At 41.5% G+C, this 23,117-nt stretch overlaps 1 protein-coding gene across 1 annotated transcript in view; it reads left to right on the forward strand.

Moving 5' to 3' along the window:
• The window catches only part of dok4 (docking protein 4), a 47,675-nt gene that overhangs the window by 19,204 nt on the left and 5,354 nt on the right, over window positions 1–23,117 (forward strand). Inside the window, exons 3-9 of the mRNA XM_066713670.1 lie at window positions 5,742–5,952; window positions 19,602–19,709; window positions 19,986–20,100; window positions 20,654–20,773; window positions 21,317–21,506; window positions 22,180–22,318; window positions 22,913–23,030. Of these exons, the coding sequence (XP_066569767.1) occupies window positions 5,887–5,952; window positions 19,602–19,709; window positions 19,986–20,100; window positions 20,654–20,773; window positions 21,317–21,506; window positions 22,180–22,318; window positions 22,913–23,030 (856 nt within the window). The 5' untranslated portion in view covers window positions 5,742–5,886. The remainder of the gene's footprint in view (window positions 1–5,741; window positions 5,953–19,601; window positions 19,710–19,985; window positions 20,101–20,653; window positions 20,774–21,316; window positions 21,507–22,179; window positions 22,319–22,912; window positions 23,031–23,117) is intronic.

The raw sequence follows: 23,117 nt of genomic DNA on the forward strand, positions 1-23,117 counted from the left end.
AAATAATTAGTGTAGTTTTGCCATTAAAAGCTCAGGTAGAATGAAATGCAAAAACACTCCTGAGGACTGGAGCTGTGCGACCGTTCATTGAAAGTTTTCCGATGGCTGATTTTGTTTTCTCCCTAAATTAACAATTATCCGTTCCTATTACACCCCTTCCCTCGGTGATGCTCACACCTCATTCATTAGGTGTGGATGACTAATCTTCAGTTAATGCCTTCTAATATCCTCCCCTGCAGAGGTCCCCCTCATCTCCTCCACGGTTTTTTCCATGGCTGAGACCAGTGTGCTCCCTAGCAGCCAAACCTCTCAGTCATGCATCTTTTCTCGCATGTCTTACAACACCCCAGAGGCTATTATTTAGACCTGCTCCTTTATTCGCGAATACCTCTGCATAATTCGGACTGCATGAGTTCTGGTGAAAGTATCAATCTGATTGACTCCCAAACAACATCTGTAGGCAGCCTCCCTGTGCCCACTCAAGGGACTGAGTGAATGTAAGTTTCTAAGAGACCTGTTTTAATTGGGAAGTTGGCTTGCCAGCTGATCTCGCCCTCCCACTCCCCTCCCTGGTGGGTTATTAGTCAAGTCTGAGAATTAATTGGGTGAGAGGATTTGTTTTTGTGCACAAATTGGAGGGGGGGGTGGGGGTTGGGGGGTGTGGTCTTTAGGGATTTCAGGCTGACGCAGACACCGTGGTTGTTAATCTGTCTCCATTAATTGCATCAAGATGAAAAACTGGAAGTCTGCTAAAGCCAGCAGTTTATTATGGTCTTCTTATAATGCATAATTAACCTTCAGAGTTCAAAAATCTTAATTTACCTCTCTCCTTTTAATGACATCTTTATGAGCAGTTTACTTCGTTCGATCCCTTTCCCTGGCACAGAGCTGTATTAACACCTTGTGTGCAAGAGATTTGCAAACCCACCACCAGCGCCCACCCCTTTCCTTACCAGTTGAGCTTCATGTTGGGGAGCCTCCACCTGTTCCAGGTACAAGTGTAATTACCAGCAGATAAAGGAGTTCAGACTGCAGACGTGTTGCATAGTTGCTCTGAAGTCAAGATGCCATATCTTTAGCGGTTTGTTATATGTGTCACACCAACTGCATATAAATACAGCCCCAGAAAATCGTACTTCTGAGGTAGAAACTACAGGAAATGGCTATGGTTGTTTAGATGGAAGATTCTTTGGTAATTCCAATATGAAATTAAATTATTTTGGGATTAATCTCAGACTTTCCACAAGATATTTCCTGAACTAGAATTCCCTAGTTTTCCACAGGTTTTCTGAGTCAACCCCCAGAAGCACTTAATTTTCTAAACTGTGCTTGATGGATGTGGCTGTAATGGTTGTCTGGTGAAAGCTTTTATAGCCCTAGATGCTTAATTGATCTTGTGTCCTCAACAGGCCTTCTGGAAGCTTTCTAATAGTATTCCATACATTCTAGAACTTCTCAAAAAAAGGAAAATGGCTCCAATGTTTACAATGCTGAACATCTGACCCATGTGTGTTTCTATGTCCAGAATTTGCACAGCTGCCCCCTAACTGTTTTTGCTTAATCCTCAGTTCTCCTGTTCAAGCCGAGATCAAGGCTGTTAAATGTTTATGACCCCTAAACTCATAGGGCAGACACCATTACCCCTGTTTCCTTGCACATTTGTGATTTTCAGTCTTGCCCTCCTGATCAATGCATCATGTTGTTTTGGCAATTCACAGGGTTTTTTTTCAGCTCAACTACTCCTCAGGAATTAGAAGGAAGTAGCTCATGAAATTGACCTGAAAGTGACAATCAGTCTCTTGTTTCCCTTTCACACACAACGTAAATTTCAGTCCCTGCTCCTGGATTAATGTACCAGAAGATCATTCGATTCACTGGTGCAGACTTCACCTGCCACAGCGAGACGTGTTCCCCTCGGAGATCCCCTAGCTGTCATGTTTCCCGAGCAAAGCAGTTTTTGCAACCAACCTTTTATTCCCTGCTCTGCGTAGAAACTTACCGTAGTGTTCATCAATTAGAGTACTCACTCACTCTCTTGCCTATTGTGGGTTAATGAACCCACATGTCACAGTGCAGTGATTTTAAACTAACAGGATGTCAAGCTACTTCACAAAATGATCCCCTTGCCCCCTGCGTAGGTGTGGGTGAGATCATCACTATCCTGGTTTCAGTTGTGTCACTCACCAGCATCAACGCACTCGTGTAGACTATTGCCTAAATCAGTGTTTTTTTTCTAATCCGAATTCCTAGGTCTTCAGTGTTTAGGTGTTTCCATTCCCTGCCATATCTTCCATTGTAGTAGTAGAAATGATAATATGTAGCCAAATTTTTTCTAGTTAAGTTCTTTGGGAAGAGCAGTAGGATGAGTTTGAAGCCGATCAAACACTCAATGAGCTGTTTATAATGGCATCCCACCTCGGCAGAACAGCTACTTCCTGTAGTTCGCTGCAACCTGGTGAGGGATGGATAAAAAAGGGCATGTGCAAAGGTCAGGTGGGGTTACTGGGGTGGTTCTACAGCATTGCTGCTGCAGACACTCACAGCCATAGCTTCCTGCAGATCAAATTAGACAGGGCATTGGTGTCTGTTTTTGTGAAAGCTGCACATCCCTCTCTCCTCACAAGCGAAAGGGAGCAGCGTTGGAGGGGTCTTCACCTCCAAAACACACCAGGGTCAGGAGTTTGCAGCCAGCCACGTGGAACCTCATTACATAAACCATCTCCTCCCAACAAGCCTCGCTGTGTGTGAGGACCCTGTCCTGCTGCAGGAGCACATTCACTGCACTGGATTGCATACATTTTCATTATAGTGTAGATGTAGGAGTAGGGAGAGGTGGAGGGGGATGCGGATGGGGATTGGGATGGGGTGGTGGCATGATTTCTTGAGGAGCTGTGTTACAGCAGCTTTTCACAGTCCTTTTCGGTGTCTGGCAGTTCAATTTCTTTTTCCTGGAATGCGGCGGACCATTTCTTGATTTGAATTTAAGCACTTCAGATCTGAAGAAATGAGATTGGGGAAAATCGCATGCCATGTAGGCTGTGGCTATAAACAGCTCCAGATCAATCAAATCGTACTTTTCTACAGATAAGCTCCGAAACTCAGTATTGATAGTTATTGAACATGAGACAGTCAATTACCACATCACAGTAATCATCCATGCGTATAATTAGGTAGAAAGGCACCACGAAAATCATTGTTATTTTGATCAATGCATTATTTTATATTTTCTGACTTTGAGGTTGACTTGAACATTTTAAAAGCTGATTCAAAAAAATTGCTTTTTGTCCCTTTTGTGGGAGCAGTAAGGCAGAAGTCAGGTGTGAGATTGGGGCTGATTTCCTCCTTAACTTCAATTTAAAATCCATTGGTAACCCAATTATGTAGAGCATGAATACATATTCTGACTTTCCTCTCTCGAATGTATTTGTGTAGTTCTAAAAATATATAAATACATGAAATAGAATATTTTCTTCCATCCAACTCTGACCTAATGCAAATTCTGTGTTATGTTATAACTCCAAATAGAATAATTACACGTGTGATTTAGATCTTTATTTAATGGGTTGGATTACAGCTGAACAAAGGTATTGGAGGGAAAAAAGCATGCGCTCCAATGGTGTTCCTTAAATGTTCTTTTATTAATAAATTTCTTTGCTTATGCTCCCAAATTGAGCGTTTAAGGTAATTACAGCTCTTTAAAGAATATTTAGTTCCAACTGGAAAAACATCACTTCACATTAGTCGGTTGTTCTCTTGAATTGTGCCATGGAGTTCACCATTATCTGAATTCATTTGCTGTCAATTAACATCAAGATTGGAGCACAATACGCTACTGTAGCTGTGCTGAGAAGTGAGAGCCAGCTTCCAATAGCCTCTCAGACATCTTTGGACTTGGCCATTGAAGTTATGTCAGACATCGTCAGACGTCAGGGTGTTGAGTTCGAGGACTGCTGACGTTGAATTGTGAAATCTCTAGAGGAGAAAACATAACCCTGATAACCAGCATTTAGACCGTTTCAATGAGCTCCTACACAACATGCTAGTACCAGTTTGGAGAACAACAAGGCATCATTCCCTATCTGTTTCAGTTTCACAAAACATTGATTCCTATTGATCAGGAAGCTGTCAAATGGTTAATCTAAATTCGTATTAAAAGAGCCCTGTATTTGTGCTGTAAATGATTAATTGGAAACAAAAACCTGGGATCAATTTTCCTTTTTGACATGTAAAAAAAAATGCAATGCATATTCCAGCTTTCAGTATTGACTGATTCCTTCACTGTTACGGACACAAAGATGGTCAGTTTGAGTCCTGTTGTTTGATTAGTTAATTTACCAGGCTTTTTCCTCCCCACCATTAAGTGGGTGATATAATCCCCAGACTTCAAACCAAGAATTCCAGTGTGCTCATATTTATACAGCACAGCTTTGAAAGCAGACATTCCTTTCCATGAACCACTTCTAAGTTTACCCAGATATCCAGTGTGCATTGCAGGGGTTGTAAACTCCCACTGTACATCATCACCCATGTCCTTTATGATGGTTTTTACTATTAATTTGGGAACCCTAAGCCCACGCCATATTTCGTTAACAAAGCAAAATGATTTCTCCACTGATATGGCAAATAGTTTGTTGATCTGAGTGCTAAATGAGTCCTTCACGTGGCTTGTTAAACCAGGCATTGTATGAACATAACTGAGATGATTCCTAGTGTAGGTGTATTGAATTAAACAGCTCTGTTAGGCTGAGGACTCATGCTGTACTGTGAATACAGGAAATATTAGCCATTGCAACAAGTTTGTCTTATTCCAACAGAGTCAGATAGAATTATCCACTTTTAAAGCCTATGTAATTCCCTTTCTAAATAAACTCTTTAATCTACAGGTTTATTAAAGTGACAAAGCACTGGGTATGTGAGTCTTAAGAAAAATGTTGTAAACATATTCTTTTCTGCACGCATATGAAAGTAATGAATAGGTAAACATGAACAAAGAGTTGAACACACTCTGACGCGTTTTATTTTGAGTAAGTTGAGTAGGAAGGTACTATCGATCAAAGAGTATTGCCTGCTGCCTCTGCCTCTGATCTCTTCAGATGTGGTGATTCCAGGTTCAGCCCAGACAATATCACTGTTTCTCTTATCTGAAATGATGGGCTGATTAAACTGTCTTGTTGAGTTCCGTCTAGGTTTCTCTTTGTAATTTTAGAGGTGATCTTATTAAAGCTTCCAGCTATTTCATTTGCAAGGAACTGCTGGTGTGTTTGTGAGTGTGTGTGTGTGTGTGTGTGTGTGTTTGTGGCTTTCACACAAAAAACGTTTTCCTAGGCATTTAATCTCATTATTTTATCTTGTTAACAAAGTACCTATTAAATGTTAATGTTGTTCTATTACTCTGTTAAGGAAGATTTACAATGCTGCAATCTAAAGATGTATGAAGTGCCTGTGGGTAGACATTTGCAAATTCAGGTCTTTTAAGAAAGTCAATGTCTACTAGCTGTCTGCCCTCAGATAAAGTTTCCAATGGCAACAGTTTACAGTATTCATGAGATCTTGATCAGCTTGTGTAGCCAATTTTTACAGTCGATTGTTCTTTTTGCCCCTGTTTTTTTTTTTTCTTAAACCAGATTGTGAAACTATTTAAACCTTCCCTTTAATATAGGTCACAAATCTTATGTGGGTAGGCTGACTCTCAGGCTTTCGCTTTGGTGGTTTAAAATTGATTCGATGTGATTTCGTTGCAGGAATCAGGAAGCAGGGAAACGGGACAGTGGGGATGGAGAGAGAGTGAGAGGGGGCTCTGCTCTGGGAAGTCAGAGGAAGAGACGGAGAGAGGGAGGGCTGCTCCACACGGGAGCACTGGATGATATAAACCCCAGGCTTACCGAGATGGCTTCAAACTTCAACGACATCGTCAAGCAGGGTTACGTTCGGATGAGAAGCAGAAAATTAGGGGTAAGTCAAGTGCGACTACATTTCAGGGTTCCCTGCGGCCGGTATTCAGCTCCATCATACTTTCTGTTTCTCTGTAATCTGAAATTCTGCACGCAGCTCTCTGCACAGCCTCCAGTAATGTGGCCATGACAGGACTTGAATGGGCGGCAGTGCGAGGCCTAGTAGTTTTGAAGCAACAACAGTTTAAAAAAGAAAAATAAATTAAAAACGACGGCTGTTCCCTGCATTTGAAGATGTCTGTGTGTCAGACTGTACGTTTGTTTTAGGACTCTGGATATCGCCGTAGTGGACTGGAGAGGAGGTGGCAGTGGGAGTGTTGTGTCAAATGCTACCGATACGATTTGATTTTAGTTTTTTAAACGCAGATTTATTCTTCAGCAATGTCTGGATTTGTCTTTAGTCGGACAGCTGTGCAGCGGTGAAGGGATTCTGGGCATGGATTTTCATTCAGAAGGGGTATTCTTTCAGCTTTTGCACTTTAGAGAACCTCGCCTGTTTGGGTTTGGTGAATTGATTGATAAATTAAGAAGGACAAGAGGCAATTTGGTCCATCATGATTCTGCTGCTGGCTTTGTGCAAAAAAAGAAAAAAAAAAGAAAACCTTGTTAATCATCAGCTACATGTATTGAAGCTTCAGGAACACATTGGTTGGAACATCAAAGATTGTAAACTTAATCTGCCTGTAATAGAAACTCACCAAACTCATATAATTTACATTTTGCCTTCCCGGCTTGCTCTCTCTCTCTCTCGCTCTCACTCTCTCTCTGTTAGCGATGCCTATTCACTCAATAGTAATGGATCTCAGGGACCCAGCCTGTGCAGACAGAGGTTGTTATTGAGTTTTGTACAGGATTGCTCTCCGGTGTGAATTTTTCTTCTCGTCATTGTTGAAAGCATCATAAATCCTGACAGATTAATCTCGACAACATCAGACATCGGTTTCATTGTCGGCTTATTCGGCAGACAGCAAACCCTCTCCATATCAGGTGCCAGGGTATTTGTGTTGGCTCTTCAGAGTACCCTAATGCAATTGTCTCTTGCAGTCTGCCAGGAGTCTCTTGCTCCAATTATCTGGATTTTGGGAGACAGGAATTTTACTACAAGGCTCCCGACACACAGATTACACCTCCAGTAGCAGGCTTTGCTCATCTCATTTTTTTATTATAACTGTTTGGAGTTATTATGTAGATAAGGTTTCAGATGTGCAGTCAGCAGGTTCATTGTGGGTGCCATAACAATTTAGCTATGACACTCCCCTTCTTTTGTAGTTTCTCTAGGCAACAAAACATTGAATCTCTGCAGATTATTAAACTGCTTTATTTTAGAACATCTCAGCATAGTTTTTTTATCGCTATCAAATTGTATTTACTCATCTGAAGGCTGATTTAGTAGAGCAGCACCATTCAGTTTTAAATCTATTTAATCATGTCGATTTTCTTTGGATCACTTTTTAAAAAAATTTGGAGAACCCATGGAAAAAAAAAAAAAAAATCCAATCAATTCAAATAATCCTTTCGTGAAAGCCAGTTCAGTGGAAGCCAGTCTCCCAGTCTCTGGATACTGACAGCATACAAACAGACTGCAATGAATTATACAGCCTCCCCTTGCAGCAGATCTACGGCTGAATGGAGGAGTGTTTTAGGAGGAGAGGAGCCTGCGGTGCCGAGGGTTTGCCTTGATGGAGGACACTTAATTGATACTCGGGCCGTGTTAAAGTGAAGAGGCCTTACCTGTTAAGCCTGCCATGTTCTTTACCAACAACAAAAGGATAAGCCGGGAAAAAAGCACTGTGAAGGACCCTCTTTCTAACTCTTTTGTTATAAGTGGTCATTCTCCTTTTCTAAGAGTTGGCTCCAGTTGCTTTTGTAGGCGGGTTAGAGGCCTTGTTTGTGCTATTAAACCTACAGAGATGAATAGGAAAATAACTTTTTTTTTTAAATATTTCCCTCAATTTTATGGATGTATAATTACACTGAAATGTTATAATTTTCTATGGCTCTTTCAAAGCTTACAGATGACCACACTTGTGTAGCTTGTTGGCTCAAGAGCATTTTCTATTGGTTTCTCATCCATACAGTAAAATATGCCCCTGTTTTGGTGCACACTGACTGGTCTGTAATTAATGACCATGGTTCTGTGCAGGGTAGGGCCTCTGTGACATGGGATCCAGTTGCCTGCCTGTGCTTCATTATATAATATTTGTGCAGCTCTCTGTCTGCTGTTCCTCGGGGGGCGGGGGGGGAAGCCTTTCACTTGGGGGGGCTGCAGGTGGCGGGGCACTTTCTCAGCCCACCTGATCCCCCGCCAATTAACACCAGCCACACTGGCGCAGCTGACATGTGACAGGAAGGAAGCCAATGCCAGCTTATCTCCCATGAGCCTCCAGTGCCACCTCCTGTACCTTGGGAGGCTAATTATCATATATGCAAGCCCATTATCCTTAGGTTCAATTAAAACTATGAATCTATTTGAGTGATAAGTGGCCAAGGGTTTTTATATTACAATACTGCTTGTGTTTCACTTTGTCTGGCTCAGTAGGGTAGTAATTGCACAGTTTGTCTAAGAAGACATGACAGTTGTATTTTCTATTTATTTATTTTATTTATTTATTTATTTATTTATTCATTCCTTGCATACTATTGGTTTCTGTATTAAACTGCTGAGGTTCTGAAGCTTGTAATTTGGATAAATAAGAGTTGTTTTTTTACTTTTTGGTCTCCCGATGTAACCCAGTAAGTTAGTCTTCCACTTAGGTTATTTTTGCAGTTGTTTACAGTGCATGTTCAAAAACATAAGACAGGCAATTAGAATATTTTCTCTCTGCTGCAGAACCATGGCAATGCAGTGTAGCAGTGCACGACAGGAAATCCTCATTTTGTGCCTTTTGTCATGTGCTCACAGTGTGGCGGCTCTGAAATTATGATATTAATTAAAACTTGGTGGCAGACACCTAATCAGTACCTCCCCATTTAGTTTTATTTTTCAGGATGGGATCTTGGCATCTGGAATGTAAATGTAAATGGGAGTTTCCCTTTGTTTCAACCCAAACATTGCTAAAATGTGTGCAGATAATGCTACAGAAAGCATTAATTCAAGTCTTGAAAAAATAAGAGCTAATTGTGGTGTTTTGATTAAACGCAGACTGATATTGATCATTTTCTATTAACAATTCAAGATTAAAACATTACAAGAGTTTTTTACATTTATTCCTCCCCTCCCCCATCACAACATGACCGTCTGTGTAATTCGTACAGAGTGATAATGACACCAGGGCACTGGGAGAGGAAGTGTGTGACTGTGAACAGTTTCATCATAATAAAGAGTGATGCTCATAAAATCACTGCAGGTCTGTTGCGGCCCAACAATTCAGAGTTGCGTGTCCCCACTGGTATAGTTCACAATCTTCAAGGCTGGCAAAGTGGGAATTCAGATATAAGTTATCAAGTGACCTTCGCATTTTAATCCTGTGTCTGTTTCTGTCTCTGTGAGTGACTTGGAAGAGCAATTGTCCCGTTAAAATGAACAGAAGGCGTCAGTCGATGTCCTTCCTGTGTACAGCCCAAGACTTGTAGAAACCCTGTTTTTTAAATGATCCTCTGACAATGACCCCAGGGATAACTATTATTTTATGTATATGCCCTGATTGCAGGTCAATGATCAGGTCACCACAGTAGATGCCCTTGTTACATCTGTCCATCTGTATGGTTGGGCGCAGTCCTTGACAATTGGTGCAAGGCTCCATCAGTCTTCCTAATTGAGCCAGTCCTCCAAACTCCCAGTCTCTAATTAAGGAGGGCGGGGGGCTGAATTGAAAGTGCTAATCAAGGATAAGCCGAGCGTCTGCTGTAATCGTCTTGTATTTTGCTCTCGGCTCCCAGCACTGTATGTGACCAAACCCGAGTGAGATGTCATTACAACGGCAGGATGATTTTCTCATTAGTATTCAATTTCTGCTGCCTGGAGAAAAAGAAAAAGCGAAATAAAAAAAAAATTCTAAATCAAAGGCTCCAATTTGGACATCAAACAGGCTTCCCTTTCCGCTACTTTGCTTTTCAAAAAATATGAAAAGCACTTGTGTCATTTCTGTGGACTTTGATAATTGTCATTTGGCCTCCTTTATCCCCCCCTCCTTTCTCATGTGAAGAGCTGCCATCCTTTAAAGATGCCATCCTGAGGGAACAACTAAAGGGGAAATGAACTGCTTTGATTATTGTTGATGACTCTGTGCTGCAGTAAAGTAGTTTGTAGTCGACAGCAACCAAAACATTCCATCGCTTAGTGCTGCTATCTCCTGGCAGGCTGCGAGTTTGATTCAGAAGCTGTGAATTAAAAATGACTATATATATTTTATTAATTTTTTTCTTAAAAAGTTGTGTGTGCCAGTCTCTCTGGTAGGGTGTAATGATATATTTAAGAAAGTATGTGACAGGCATCACAAAAGAGCATTAAGTATTCATTTCACGGCAAAGCACTTCTGGTGGACTGTGCTTTGCGAACTGTTACAAGATGAAGCCCTCATTTAATGAAGTTACTGTTTTGCTGCAGCTAAAACTTTGTGTCACCTAATCTCTGGTTACTGGCGCATTTTCAATTCAATAAGCCTTGAGTGAACAACATAACCGCTCTGTATTGGTGTAGTTAAGGAGGAGTGATGCTGTTCCAGGTAACAAAATGCAATGTTCTTCAGCCATACCCACCTATACAACAGCAATTGTCATATATACCCTATGGTGGTCTGGGCTTGTAGGCCTCTTGGGAAGATTGAAATATTCCCATTTGCATAGACTAACCAGCCCTTAGAGCTGACATTTTGTTGGTATTGTCTGCTCTCCAGTATCTGTACTGGATAATGTGCGTCTGTGAGGAAAACAAATAGAGGAAAATACAGGAGCAAATATAATGTTTTTTTAAAGTATGCTTATTTGCAAATAAGCTATATACCTGCTCAGTGTTGTCTCTGCAAACAGTTATGTATAGGGAGACTAATTCTGCAGAAAGCAGCACTGGTGCATTTATTTCACGTCTGAACTGTGAAAATGGTTTTATTGAAAACTACAGAAGGGATTTATTGACAGCTGTGCCCCAGATAAGAGCAGCTGCAGTGTGCCCCCCCCCCCCCCCCCCCCCGACACACACACACGCCACCCCCAGCTCTGGCTGTTCTCAGTCTGGCCTGCTTCACGGACCGCTCACCGACAGAGGGACTGCTCCAGAATGCCGCTGATGTCAGCAGTTTATGCAAAATTAATCGCGTCAGTGAATGCACTTCTCTCACTCATTCGCTACACCACAGCGAATCCAGAGAGGGAATTAAACGCCGTCTCCTCGGTGGTGTTCTGTTGACTCGTCTGACCATTGAGGGCGGGGGTTGGTGGAGAAAAAAATAGAAAAATGCAGCATAAAATCTCAACATCCAAATAAACTCTGCACCTTGACTCTCCTACTGATACTGGAGGGAGTCTTTGTTTCTTACATGTTGTTAACAATGAGATGTGATTTGAGAATCTCGTACCACAGCTGTTTAGCTGCAGTTAATATCAATGAGTCTGATGAACAATATGGGTAAAAACAAAAATCCAACCATTCCTTTCTTTTTTTTCCCAACCTCTTTCCTAAAGGCAGCCTCCTGACCTTGACTCCAGGCAGTGCTGACAGTGAAGGATGTCTAAGGATGGCTAGGCCCTCAGACACTTCACTTATTATTGATAACCGTCAGCTAAAAAAACAAACAAAAAAACCTTGAAATGTCCAGTAATTTCTGAAGGTGCCATATCTTGAAAACCAAATGTTGACTGTCAGCATATAACCAGTATCACACCCACAGAAATAGATAGATATAGACAGACAGATATAAACTCTTTAATATCACTTTCCTAGAAATCTCTCAATTAAAAGTACGATTGCAGTTCTGACGGTGACATTTTGAAACTTACAGAGAAACAAGAACCAAAACTCTACTTGCTGACAGTCAGAGTTGTAAAAAATGAAAACTAAATCTTGCTTAGAATTTTTTGTTTCTTAATGTATGTCTTTAACTATTTCCTAGGAAGCGTTTATTTATGTAAAAGGCAAAGAGATGGGTGCCAACTTTGACTGCGAGCCTAAACAGAAATGCCAAATCCAGTGGCATCTGCAGTCTGGAGTGCGGTTGGGACCGTGGTTGCAGGTGGACCCTGCTGCCCACTGATGTCAGCACGGAGGCCATTGATATGGGTGTTAGGGGTTAAAAACAGCAACCTGACCCCTTTGTTGCTATTGTGTTTTTAGAGAGCAAACAGGCCGAGCAGGGAAAAAAGCCGCCTTGACACAGTGCTACTTTGTAACCGCTGGCAGTCCCCTGCAGCTGAAATGAGCTCGTCAGTCAGTCTATTTGTGTTTAATTCTGTTTGAGAATCCTCCAGGGGATGGCCACACTCTGGAGCGCAGTGCCTTCAAGGAGTATTATAATTAATCCTCAGAGTTGAAGGTGGTGTGTGTGTGTGTGTGTGTGTGTGTACGTTTGTTGGGGGCGGGGGGGGGGGGGGTACCTGAGCTGTAAATCGGAGAGAGAGAGAGAGAGAGAGAGAGAGAGAGAGAGAGATATGGCTCGGCTCGGCTTACACCCCGTCCCTTTCCGGGTCTGCGTGAAAAGCCAGTATTGCATCATTCTCCTGAAAGAGCTGGCATTAACGGCTGCTTTCCATTTAAGTGAGCCATCACTTATTTTTTTAATGTCTGTGGCTGGTACATAAATGGACGCTCATTGAACTGTACATTTTTGTATTCAAAAGATAAATGCCTAGTACATATTTTCCATTGCTAAAACAGTTGATTGATACAATCTTGGGAAAGAACATGACAGCCAAAGAATTTGCAAGCAGAACCACAGTTATGTTTCATGTTTGGCCACCACATACTACTTTGGTGGTTTATGGAACTGCAGTATGATGGTGTGTGATTATTGGAGGGGGATAAAATAAATATTTTTAATGAAAGGCAGACCTCCTATATTTAGCCCATAGACATATTGTATTTCATTGTTTTAAATGTAGCAACTTAAGCAGCAATATATCCATGGTCACAGCTGTTTACAGTGCAGTGATAGACACACACAAACGGGGGGTGGGGGGAAAGGTTGGGCAGTTTTGTGCTAAACAAAGAAACCAGAAATGTTCATGTTAAGGGATCACAGATGGTGAGATCAATGTAGGAGATGATAGATATACACAAATACAATTACAAACACAAACTTCCTGTGAGTAGTTTCAAACAAACGGATAACCGCTTTATTTATACCTTGTGGTTGGTAATTGGATGCACATGTCATGACGTTTGTGTGTGAGTGAGCGAGAGAATATATGTATGTGTGTAGTCTGGAGGGTGGGAGCAATGAGGTAATTAAGAAGCTTCAAGGTCAAACATGGTGTGAAATGCATTTACATGCAAATTACTTAATGTTGTTGAAGTGGTAAATGTGTTAATGCAAATGCCAATGTGATGCCATCACTACCAAAGCAAAATACAAATGCAGATATGTGGCTTAGAGAAAAAAAAAATCAAATTCTCTCACATACAGCAGACAGTAATTAATTGACTAGTCAAAACAAACATTAGTACGGTTGACGCTTTATCATTAATTTGGCTGGAGCCTCTATCCGAGGAGACGTGCAAGGAGCACAGTTAATTCACTCGCAACATACACACCATAATCCTAGAATGTATAATATTCATACTTCAGAGGTTGAGCAGATCAATAAATTACACACAGATGAATTTGAATGTTGCAAATCATTGAACAGTATTTACAAAGCTTTTGAAATTATGTTGAAGGTTTCAGAATATGTAAATATCAAGTGAAATGGAAAGAGCTCAGTGTTTGGATTTAAATACATTTGAAAGCAAATGCATTTACATTTGGCCCAGAGCCTGCTCCGGGTAATCATGTCAGAGGACTGGCTTCTGTCTGAAAATGACGTCTCATGCCCAGTGATTCAGTCATTAACAGCGAGTCTATAAAGCAAGACATCAATAGGATTGCAAGTCTTCTAATGACACGGGCTCCCACAAACCCAAACAAACATAAGCAGATGAGCTCTAAAATTAAGTCCTGTGGATCGATTTAGCTTATTTCATAAAACTGCATTAATATCTTAAGCCCAGTGTTACTGTTCAGCCTGTTTAAATGCTGTGCTGTAGGGTTGTTAAGGGGGATGAATTGAGCCTCCTGGGATGCCTAATGCAAATCATGAATTGATTAGAGGTTGCATTTCTGTGAGTCCCATTACAAACCGAAAAACACAAAAATGTGTATGAAAATAAAGACGTGCATTATTAAGATGTAAAAGAAGCTGCTTTATTTTAGATAATTACAAAAAGTTGTTCTTATTTACATGAAGGTATAGTTGATGAACAAAGTCTTGAAAGTTAAACCTTTCAGGTGGAAACATAAAAAAGCCTACTAGAGAGGAGGTATTTCCACAAGATTTGTACTGAGGACCAAGCACCCAGGAGCCAGCGTTCACCTCATTGAAAACCCAGCAGACTGTTGGCCGGCTTTGAACTACATTTCGTTTGCATGTGTGTTTTGCTTTGTTTTTGTTTCCTTTTGTTTTGCGAACATCCACATGTGGACAAAGAAGCTTCCATCTGTTTGAAGTCGTAGAAAAGGCAAACACGACACAACCGTTTGTGGACTTTGTATTCAGGACTTTCCATTGAGTAGAACGTACAGTATTTCCATATCAAGGACCACACCTGCTCTGGTACACCAAGGTAGGCTTTAGGAACCAGGGGCTGCGCAGGAAGGACACATGTCTGTGTTGGAGGCTGAGGCGGAGGCCTTGTGTTGCTGGGAATTGGGTTTGTATGCTCTGGAAGTGGAAAGGCTATGGCTTTATTCATTCTTAACTTGGATTGTGACATTTGAATTGTGTTGCGTGAATCATATTACCTCATTGATCTATTTTTCTCCTTTTTTCGTTTTTTTTATTTATGGTTGCTTATTAGCATGCATGGTGTCAAGGCTGTCTAGCTGACAATGGTGTTTCATTGATTATCATAGAAAGCGGAGGTGACAGGGTGCTGAGAGCTGAGTGTTTTAATGCTTGCTGTTGAAGGGCAGGGGCTGCTGTTCCAGGTTGCTCAAGTCAGTAATTGTAGTAGATTTCAAGGGGGTGGGGGGATGGCGAAAGAAAAAAGCTCATTGTTATCGCCAGCCCAGCAAATCTGGTGTTAAATGTGCGTACACCATGATAACAATACATGAGAGCTGGAACCCCACATTAACGTCTCTCGTTTCCCCATACTGTATGCAGAATATATAGTGTGCAGGGAAATCTGGCACATTTATTTTAGTTGCACCCCCACCCCGCGCCACCCCCAACACACACGCATGCACACACACACACACACACACTCATCCCTGCAGCTCTTAATCTTATGCATATGGATCAATGACACCCCTATGGCTAGAGAGAGGGAAATAATTATCTGTTTCACAAAATCAATGCAGCCCCTCATCCATTGGCAAGGAGAGAGCACTCAATTAGGAGATGGTGGGAGGCATAAGGCATCAGGCAATGTCTGACCAAAAATAAAGAATGAAAAAATCCCGATTCACCACATAGTAAGATAGAGTGCGGCCTGGTCACTTAAGAGCACGTATCTGGCTGTGTCAAAGCACAAGATTGAGTTAGAAGTACAGGCTATGTCTAATTGATCTTTAACTGCACTAGATGCATTCTAACATAGTGCATCTCTTCCTTTGAAAAAGTACAAAGCCTAGTTAATTGACATTCAACGCAGTTCAATTCCCTCTACTCGTCTCGTGTCCTTGGTGTGTTGGTGAGCAGAGCGGACACAGAGCCCTATCTGGGGCTGCCGCTTTTACGAGGGAGGTGAGAGACGAGACAAACCCATGACTCCCATCAGAGGCGCTGATTGGGGGTGAATTTTCACAGGGGAGTGCATTGAGTAAAAGGGAGACTTGATCACTCTGGGTATTTTCTGCATGTCAGTGCAGTTCAGGAGCATTTTATTGACATGCCAATGTCAGCGTTAGACTTGTCCCTTTACAGTGTCTTTCAGTAGGATTATATCTGTTTGTTAATAGTGATGTGAAGATAAGAGGAAAGTAAAATCTTGGTCGCCCTAAATGATGCCAAATAAATATTTTTCATTATGTTATTTTTTATGGCAAATATGTTGTTTAGTTAGTTGATAAAACAGTGAGTCACAAATGTGCGGGCAAAACCCTTAGAGACCCAGGTGTGAAAAATAACAAACCGCATCATTAATAGAAGTGATAAATGCTGAAAGACATAAAATGCAGCAGAACCATAAATGTCTTATAAGGGAGGGAGGAAACATTGCTGGCTTCTCAGAATCTAAAAAAGCTGCTACTCTCTCCCAAGGTGTGAAAGCCTATATTGTGCACTGACTCACAAAGCCGGATATTTCCAGGCAGTGAGCAAAAACCTCAGTAGAAGCTTGCATGAAAACAGGATGTTATTCTTCAGGGAATACAAGAGGCTTAGGGAACATGTATGTGACATGATATGCCACACACACTGTATCACTCTCACACTAGCCTTATTGAAATATTGCTTTTAAGTCTGTGCTGTACATTAAAGCAATTCAGTGGAGAGCCCTGAGGTGATACCTACAGTGTAGCAAACAATATCAGTGCCACACGTAATCTGTTCCTGGATACTTTTAATTTTTTTACTAATGTACAGGGATAACTTCTGATAGAAAGAAACACGAGGCACATTAAACTGTTAAAATACATAGTTTATACTTTTAATAATTCTCTTTTTACATTGTAAAATAATTATTGGAGAACGTGGGATCACTTTTGTCCATCCTGTTGTACTTTAATAGCCACATTGTTCTTGCTATAGATAGGGGCCTCATGATCTATAATTAACAGATGCTTAGATGGGGACAAAAGGCTGATCCAAAGTTACCTTGTCTGGAGCGTTTGACATTTGCCGACTAGAGAAACTTGTTTCCTAAAAGCAAATATTTTAGGGTATCCTCGGAGAGAGTATAAAAAAACCCAAAAAGGCTTATCTCGCAGAATTGCTCTTGGGAAAGAAGATGAATTTTATCAATTTGTTTAATTTTATTCCAGGCATTTGAAGCACCCTTTAGCATGCTCAGATGACTATGTGAGTCAATAGCTCCTGATTAAATTGTAAAGACCCTGTGAAGGATGGATAGGCCTGGGAGATTGGTTTCAGGCCAATATGGGTGCATAGCATTGCAGCAAATTACTATGGAAAAGTGTTGTAGCGTCTCAGTAGGCTTATCACAGGACATCTCATTTAAACATGCCACCAAGCGGCATGAGCCATCTCCGAAATAACTTTAAATAAACAAACGCAGCTCATTGTCTTATGAAATTAATAGCATTAGAAATGGAAAGAGTTCGGGGGGGGGGGGACAATGAATCAAAACAAATACATATGTTTCTGAAGCAAGCCCTCTTGAACTTGACTTACAAAGTAAAAGCTCTGAAATATGTGAATTCAGAAATCAGTCCTGAAATCCGTTTCTTCAGCTCTGGACATGGTTGCTGTCTGTTAACACTTTCTTAAATCTGTATGGGAATGTGCAAGAAGGCTCTTCAAAAGGTGTGTTGTCAAAGTCTATTGGTAACACTGTTGAATTAATTTCCTTTTTCCTTCCATTTCTCACATGTTCTCCTCTGCCCCCATAAGACAGCACATGATTGGCCATTACATACATCTGAGCAAAGGGTGTCAAATGACAGAGAATGACAAAAGCATCTCTACCTCCAAGGATGAATGAACTTTGACTCAGTATAGGGTACAGTAGTACACATCCAGGTTGAAATATTCTTTGCTTTTTTGGGGCACATTTGAACAGATAAGCAGCTTCAAATAACCTCTCAGACTTGCTCATTGGACCTACTTGAATGGCATTTTCATTTGTGTGGTTTCTGATTTCCTTTTGTTATATTATGCTTTTCTTATTTGTTTGTTTGTTTTTCCCCGCAGTATTTTGCAGCCTCCATCGTTGCATATGAACTACATTTATTGATATCCTTGTTCTTATGTGGCCTGGGCAGACAGGTTCGTCTTTAGCGAGGCAGTCGGGGTGAAGGGTTAATGCTGTTATTAAATGCTTCTGTGGGATGGATATCTTTATGCTGATCAGCCTACTCTAAGAGTAGAACACAGCAAGCAAAAACATGCCTACCCTAACCTTAATTAACAGCCTTCAAAGTGAGTTTGTCTTTGGGGGCAAGATGGCTCAGAAGATTATAGGAGAGGGGAGTGGGGGTTGGGGGGTGGAATGGCTAGCATGCCAATAAAAACACAGTCCCGGTGACAAACTGAGGCAATTGATTTTGAATTGCATTGTTCAGCAGTGTGCTCAGTAGAAAATATACACAAATAAATCTCTGTTGCCTGTACTGTGTAGAATCCAATATAGTTAGACATGATGAACTGAGATGCATAAATTTTTCCTTCAGTCACAGTAAAAGTAAAATTTAATCAAACCAAAATTCTTTCAAGGGCCAGGTCTTGGGTGGCTCATAAAATAAAATAAAAATGTGGTTCCTTTTAAAGCTGGTTTTGGGATTATAATGTGATTTTTCATTTAAAATGTTAAGGGAACTCCTAACTGCACTTTTTTCTAGCTTGTTCTTTATGCTTGCCATCCCTTGAACGAAAGCTCAACCATATTGGCTTAGTTTCTCCTTTTTATAACTCTTGGTAATACGTTTTGTGCCACCCTATATATTTTAATCTGTTTCTAAACACCTGCAAAAAGAAAGAAAGAGAGAGAGAGAGATATACATTATTTACACTAAAATGTATTAGCTGCTCCTGTTCAGTAGGTTGAGACACTGAAATAAACTGCCTGCAGCCATACAGCTAGCCAGCACACAGCCATACTAACAACAATCAAGTTAAATGAAGAAGTGCAATATAAAAGAATGACCTTCTATTATGGCACAAAATCGATGAACAAGTTATGGAGGTTATTATGGCTGTGTATTTCAAAGTTCTTAATTAGATAATATAACAAGAAATACCACCACCAAACCAAAAAGCGGATTGGACCATAATATTTCCCTGTGGTTTGTGTAGTATTTTACAGTCTGCCATAAAGTTTCCTCCTTACACATTAGCAAGATATATGTTTATGGGTGTGCTTTTCTTTAAACTAAAGATTAATGAGCAAAGGATGAGAGTGCATTCCTCCTGTCATCTGTAAAGACGGAATAGTTTTGGGCAGGGCATGGGGGGCTTCTGGGAAGGATTGCCAGTGTTTGCAGTGGGGAGGTTGTGGCAGCTTTAGCAGGTGCAGTCACAGGTGCTGGTTTCCCTGGCAACCAGAGGTCTGCTTTTCAAGAGCAAGTTTAATGTAAATAAATAAAAGGCCGGCCTGGTCTTTTATCTTAAAGCGAGGAAAAGGTAAAATGGAACAGATGGAAATGAAACCTGCTTTACAATCCTCAGAACTAAAATGTGAATATATATATTTTATTTTTTCCCTATGTAATATTTTCCATTAAGCTCGTAAGGAGAACTGAGTTTTGAGTTTTTTGTTTTGTTTTTTAAAGTGGGGCATTTTTTTTAAGGCATTGCTGTGACTATTTGTCAGACGGTCTGATAGATGCGTCTTTATTCCAGATCTATCGCCGCTGCTGGCTGGTGTTTAAGAAGTCCTCCAGTAAGGGCCCTCGGCGGCTGGAGAAGTACACAGATGAGAAGTCGGCTTACATCCGGGCGTGTCCTAAGGTACAGATTGGTATTCTTTCCCTATATTTTATTTTTATTTTCCTGCCACCCAATTTAAAATTCATCCAATACAACAACTATCACTTATTGGAAATGACCTATCAAAGGCCGTAAAAATATCAGTAAGATCTGAAGTGACCTCTTAGATACTATCAAACAATTCCAGGACAGTGAATTCAGTGAATGTAGGCTTTCAAATGTAGGCTTTTTTAAATTCTTTAAAAAAAGGACATCTTAATACAAATGTGATCTTTATATTTCGGTTGTTTTCCCCAGGTGACGGAGATCAGCAACGTGAAGAATGTGACCCGGCTGCCCCGAGACACCAAGAGGCAGGCTGTGGCCATCGTCTTCACAGATGACACTTCACGGACGTTCACCTGCGAGTCAGGTAGAACACCCGGCGTATCTGCATACCAGATGGGACTGCCCTGCAGTTGCACGGAGCACAACCTATACTGCTTGTGCGTTTTCTCCCCAGATATCGCACTACTTGGGCAGTCGATAAACATCTGCTTGCACACGTCAGTATGCAGAGTGGAAGTGAGGCTCAGTTTGGCCTGAACAATGTACTGCTAGTCCCATAGCATTTCGGTTCTTTAGAGAGCTCTGTGCTCTAGCTGCTGCATGTTTTCTGTTATTTAGTTTTTTAAGCCCATGGTATGAATGTAAATGTTCCTGAGGGGTTCGAATGTGAAAATGCAGTGGTGCGGAAGTGGCACATAGAGTCCCAGGTTTAACAGTGGGTTCAGCGCAGTCGATTCTGTTCTATTTTTAAAATGGAGAGGCATAGGCAAACTCGCAGGTACGTGCCTCTGTGGAGAGAAATGGAGAAATACTCAAATTTTGGCCACAGGCGACAGAGCATCTGTACTAGCCGCTTACATTCTCCTGTGTGTGTGTGTGTGTTTTGTGTGTGTGCATCTGTGTGTTTTCTGTTACAGAGTTGGAGGCGGAAGAGTGGTATAAGATCCTTTCCATTGAGTGTCTGGGAGCCAGGCTCAATGACATCAGCCTGGGGGAGCCAGATCTCCTGGCAGCGGGTGTACAGTGTGAGCACACAGGTAATGGGACTGCAGGGATCATGGCCTACTGCTCCACTGGGGTCAGTGATGTCACTTTGTGGCACTGACTGCTGGGATATAGGGATTGAAATAAAACCGTATACATACTTGGCCGCAACCATGAGGTTGAACTTAGGGGTCAGGAGTAACAAAGGTTTTTTTTGTCTTCAGGGGTGTAGAATGAGAGGAGGAATACTGCAAAATCAACACAAACCAGCTATACAGAAATATGACATCTGGCTGTATTTATAGGGTGATTTATGCTCCCTGTGTTCCCCAAGTCATTTAAAACTATTTCAGGCCATAATCTGGCAAGAGACTATGTAGTCGAGTTTTCAAGTAGGGCAGAATTTGTGCTGCAGAAATATATCGGTTTGAATGATCTATTGTTGTGTGTGTACTTCACTAACTGTGAGAAAGCAAGGTCAGGAATTTGTTCAAGTTTTTAAACAATGTGGCGTTCTTTGATGTCCGTACCTGACACACAACACTGAGGCTTGTCCCCTTCCTCTTTTTCTTCTCTCTCCTCTCTCTTCCCAACAGAGAGATTTAACGTGTTCCTACTACCATGCCCCAACCTTGATATCTACGGAGAGTGCATGATGCAGATAACCCATGAGAACATCTACCTCTGGGACATACACAACCCTCGCACCAAACTGGTCACCTGGCCCCTCTGCTCCCTGCGCCGCTACGGCCGAGACGCCACCCGCTTCACCTTCGAGGCTGGCAGGTAAGGGTGAGGGGAATTCTAGGAAAAGACATCATAGCTAAGTTTCCCTCCTATGTTATTAGACATCAGAGGGAGGTCAGAAGGACTTCCCTGCCATGGATACATTTTTTAAATGGATGAATGACTCACAGTAGGCTTCTTGATTAAACTATTCAATAAATGGATTGTCTAAATTAAACTTGGTTGCAGACCTCCCGCCTTATCTGGTCTTGTGGATTATACCCATGATAAAAGAGCTGCGAAGCCCTCCCTTTTCTGATTAAAAATATACAAAATAAAGAGAACTCTAAAGAATAATATGGAAATATTTAAAGAAGATAAATTAAAAATTGAAGCCATAATTTTGAATCATCTGATGACAACGGCAGCTAGCTAATGGCACGTGTAGTTTTGTGTCATGCCTTTGAGGAGGCTGCCACCTGGTGGAAATAAAAATAACTACCAAGAGTTCACTTCTAGTACAGTGGTTCTCAGCCCTGGTCCTGGAAGACCTCCTACACTGCTGATTTTTACTTTTTATTTTTACAATTACTTAATTGAACACTTAACTGAAGTAATAAATCAAAGCCATTTAATTATATGAAACGGTAGGGGGTTTAAGTTAAGTATACATTGTATAAGGAACCAACTATTTATCAGGTACACAATGTAAAGAGTGGAATGCGTGTTGCAGGATGTGTGACAGTGGCGAGGGACTCTACACGTTCCAGACGCGTGAGGGGGAGCTGATCTACCAGCGAGTGCACTCTGCCACCCTGGCCATCGCCGAGCAGCACAAGAGAGTCCTGCTGGAGATGGAGAAGAACAACAGGGTCAGGCTTTCTTTTTTCTTTCTTCTTTCTTCTTGTCTGATAGCTTTACCAGTGTACCACATGCATTAATGATGAATTTCTGCTTGGTTCCCAGTACTCACCGAAAAGATTTACAGTTAAAAAAAGATTTTTTCTGATTTTACACCAGAAATCGAAACAGCTCTGTATATGAGGTGATTACTGAACAGTCTGTGTTTTGTAGACGAGGGAGAGAGGGCAGTAAAATCTAACGAATGCCCTGGTGGGCAAAGCTGTTTTTGTCTCTTGCAATACTGACCTTATTTTTCAGACACTCTGTTCTTATGACTCACATCCTCGCTATTCCCTTTGGTCACCGCCTGTGCAGTTGTTTTCACCGCAAAAAGTTCAATTAAAATGCGGTGACTAAAGCAGATATGACAAGAACCCCTCTCGGAATTGGCCTCGGCATATATCTCAGACTCCGTTGCCTGGACTAGTATTTCTAATCACAGAGAACAGACTGTCATCAATCTATTAATACGTATCTGTATGCAGGCAATTTCTCAGTGAGTGGCCGGTGTGAAGAGTGCATGTTCCCTGGAGCTAAAGCTCCTTTCTGTCTGTCTCTGCTAGATGCTGTCAAAGGGCTCGGAGCCGGGGTCCTATCCCTGCACGCCCACCGCCATACTGCCGCGCAGCGCCTTCTGGCACCACATCACGGGCACGCAGGGGGCCATCGACACTGGCAATGGTGAGAGCAGAGCAGAGCCGAGTCAGGCTTGTCTGGTACTGTCTGTCTTGAAGGGAAGAATTTTAAATGGAGCGTGGCTTGCTGTTT

The sequence above is a fragment of the Amia ocellicauda genome, chromosome 9 (genome assembly GCF_036373705.1).
Source record: "Amia ocellicauda isolate fAmiCal2 chromosome 9, fAmiCal2.hap1, whole genome shotgun sequence".
NCBI lineage: Eukaryota > Metazoa > Chordata > Actinopteri > Amiiformes > Amiidae > Amia > Amia ocellicauda.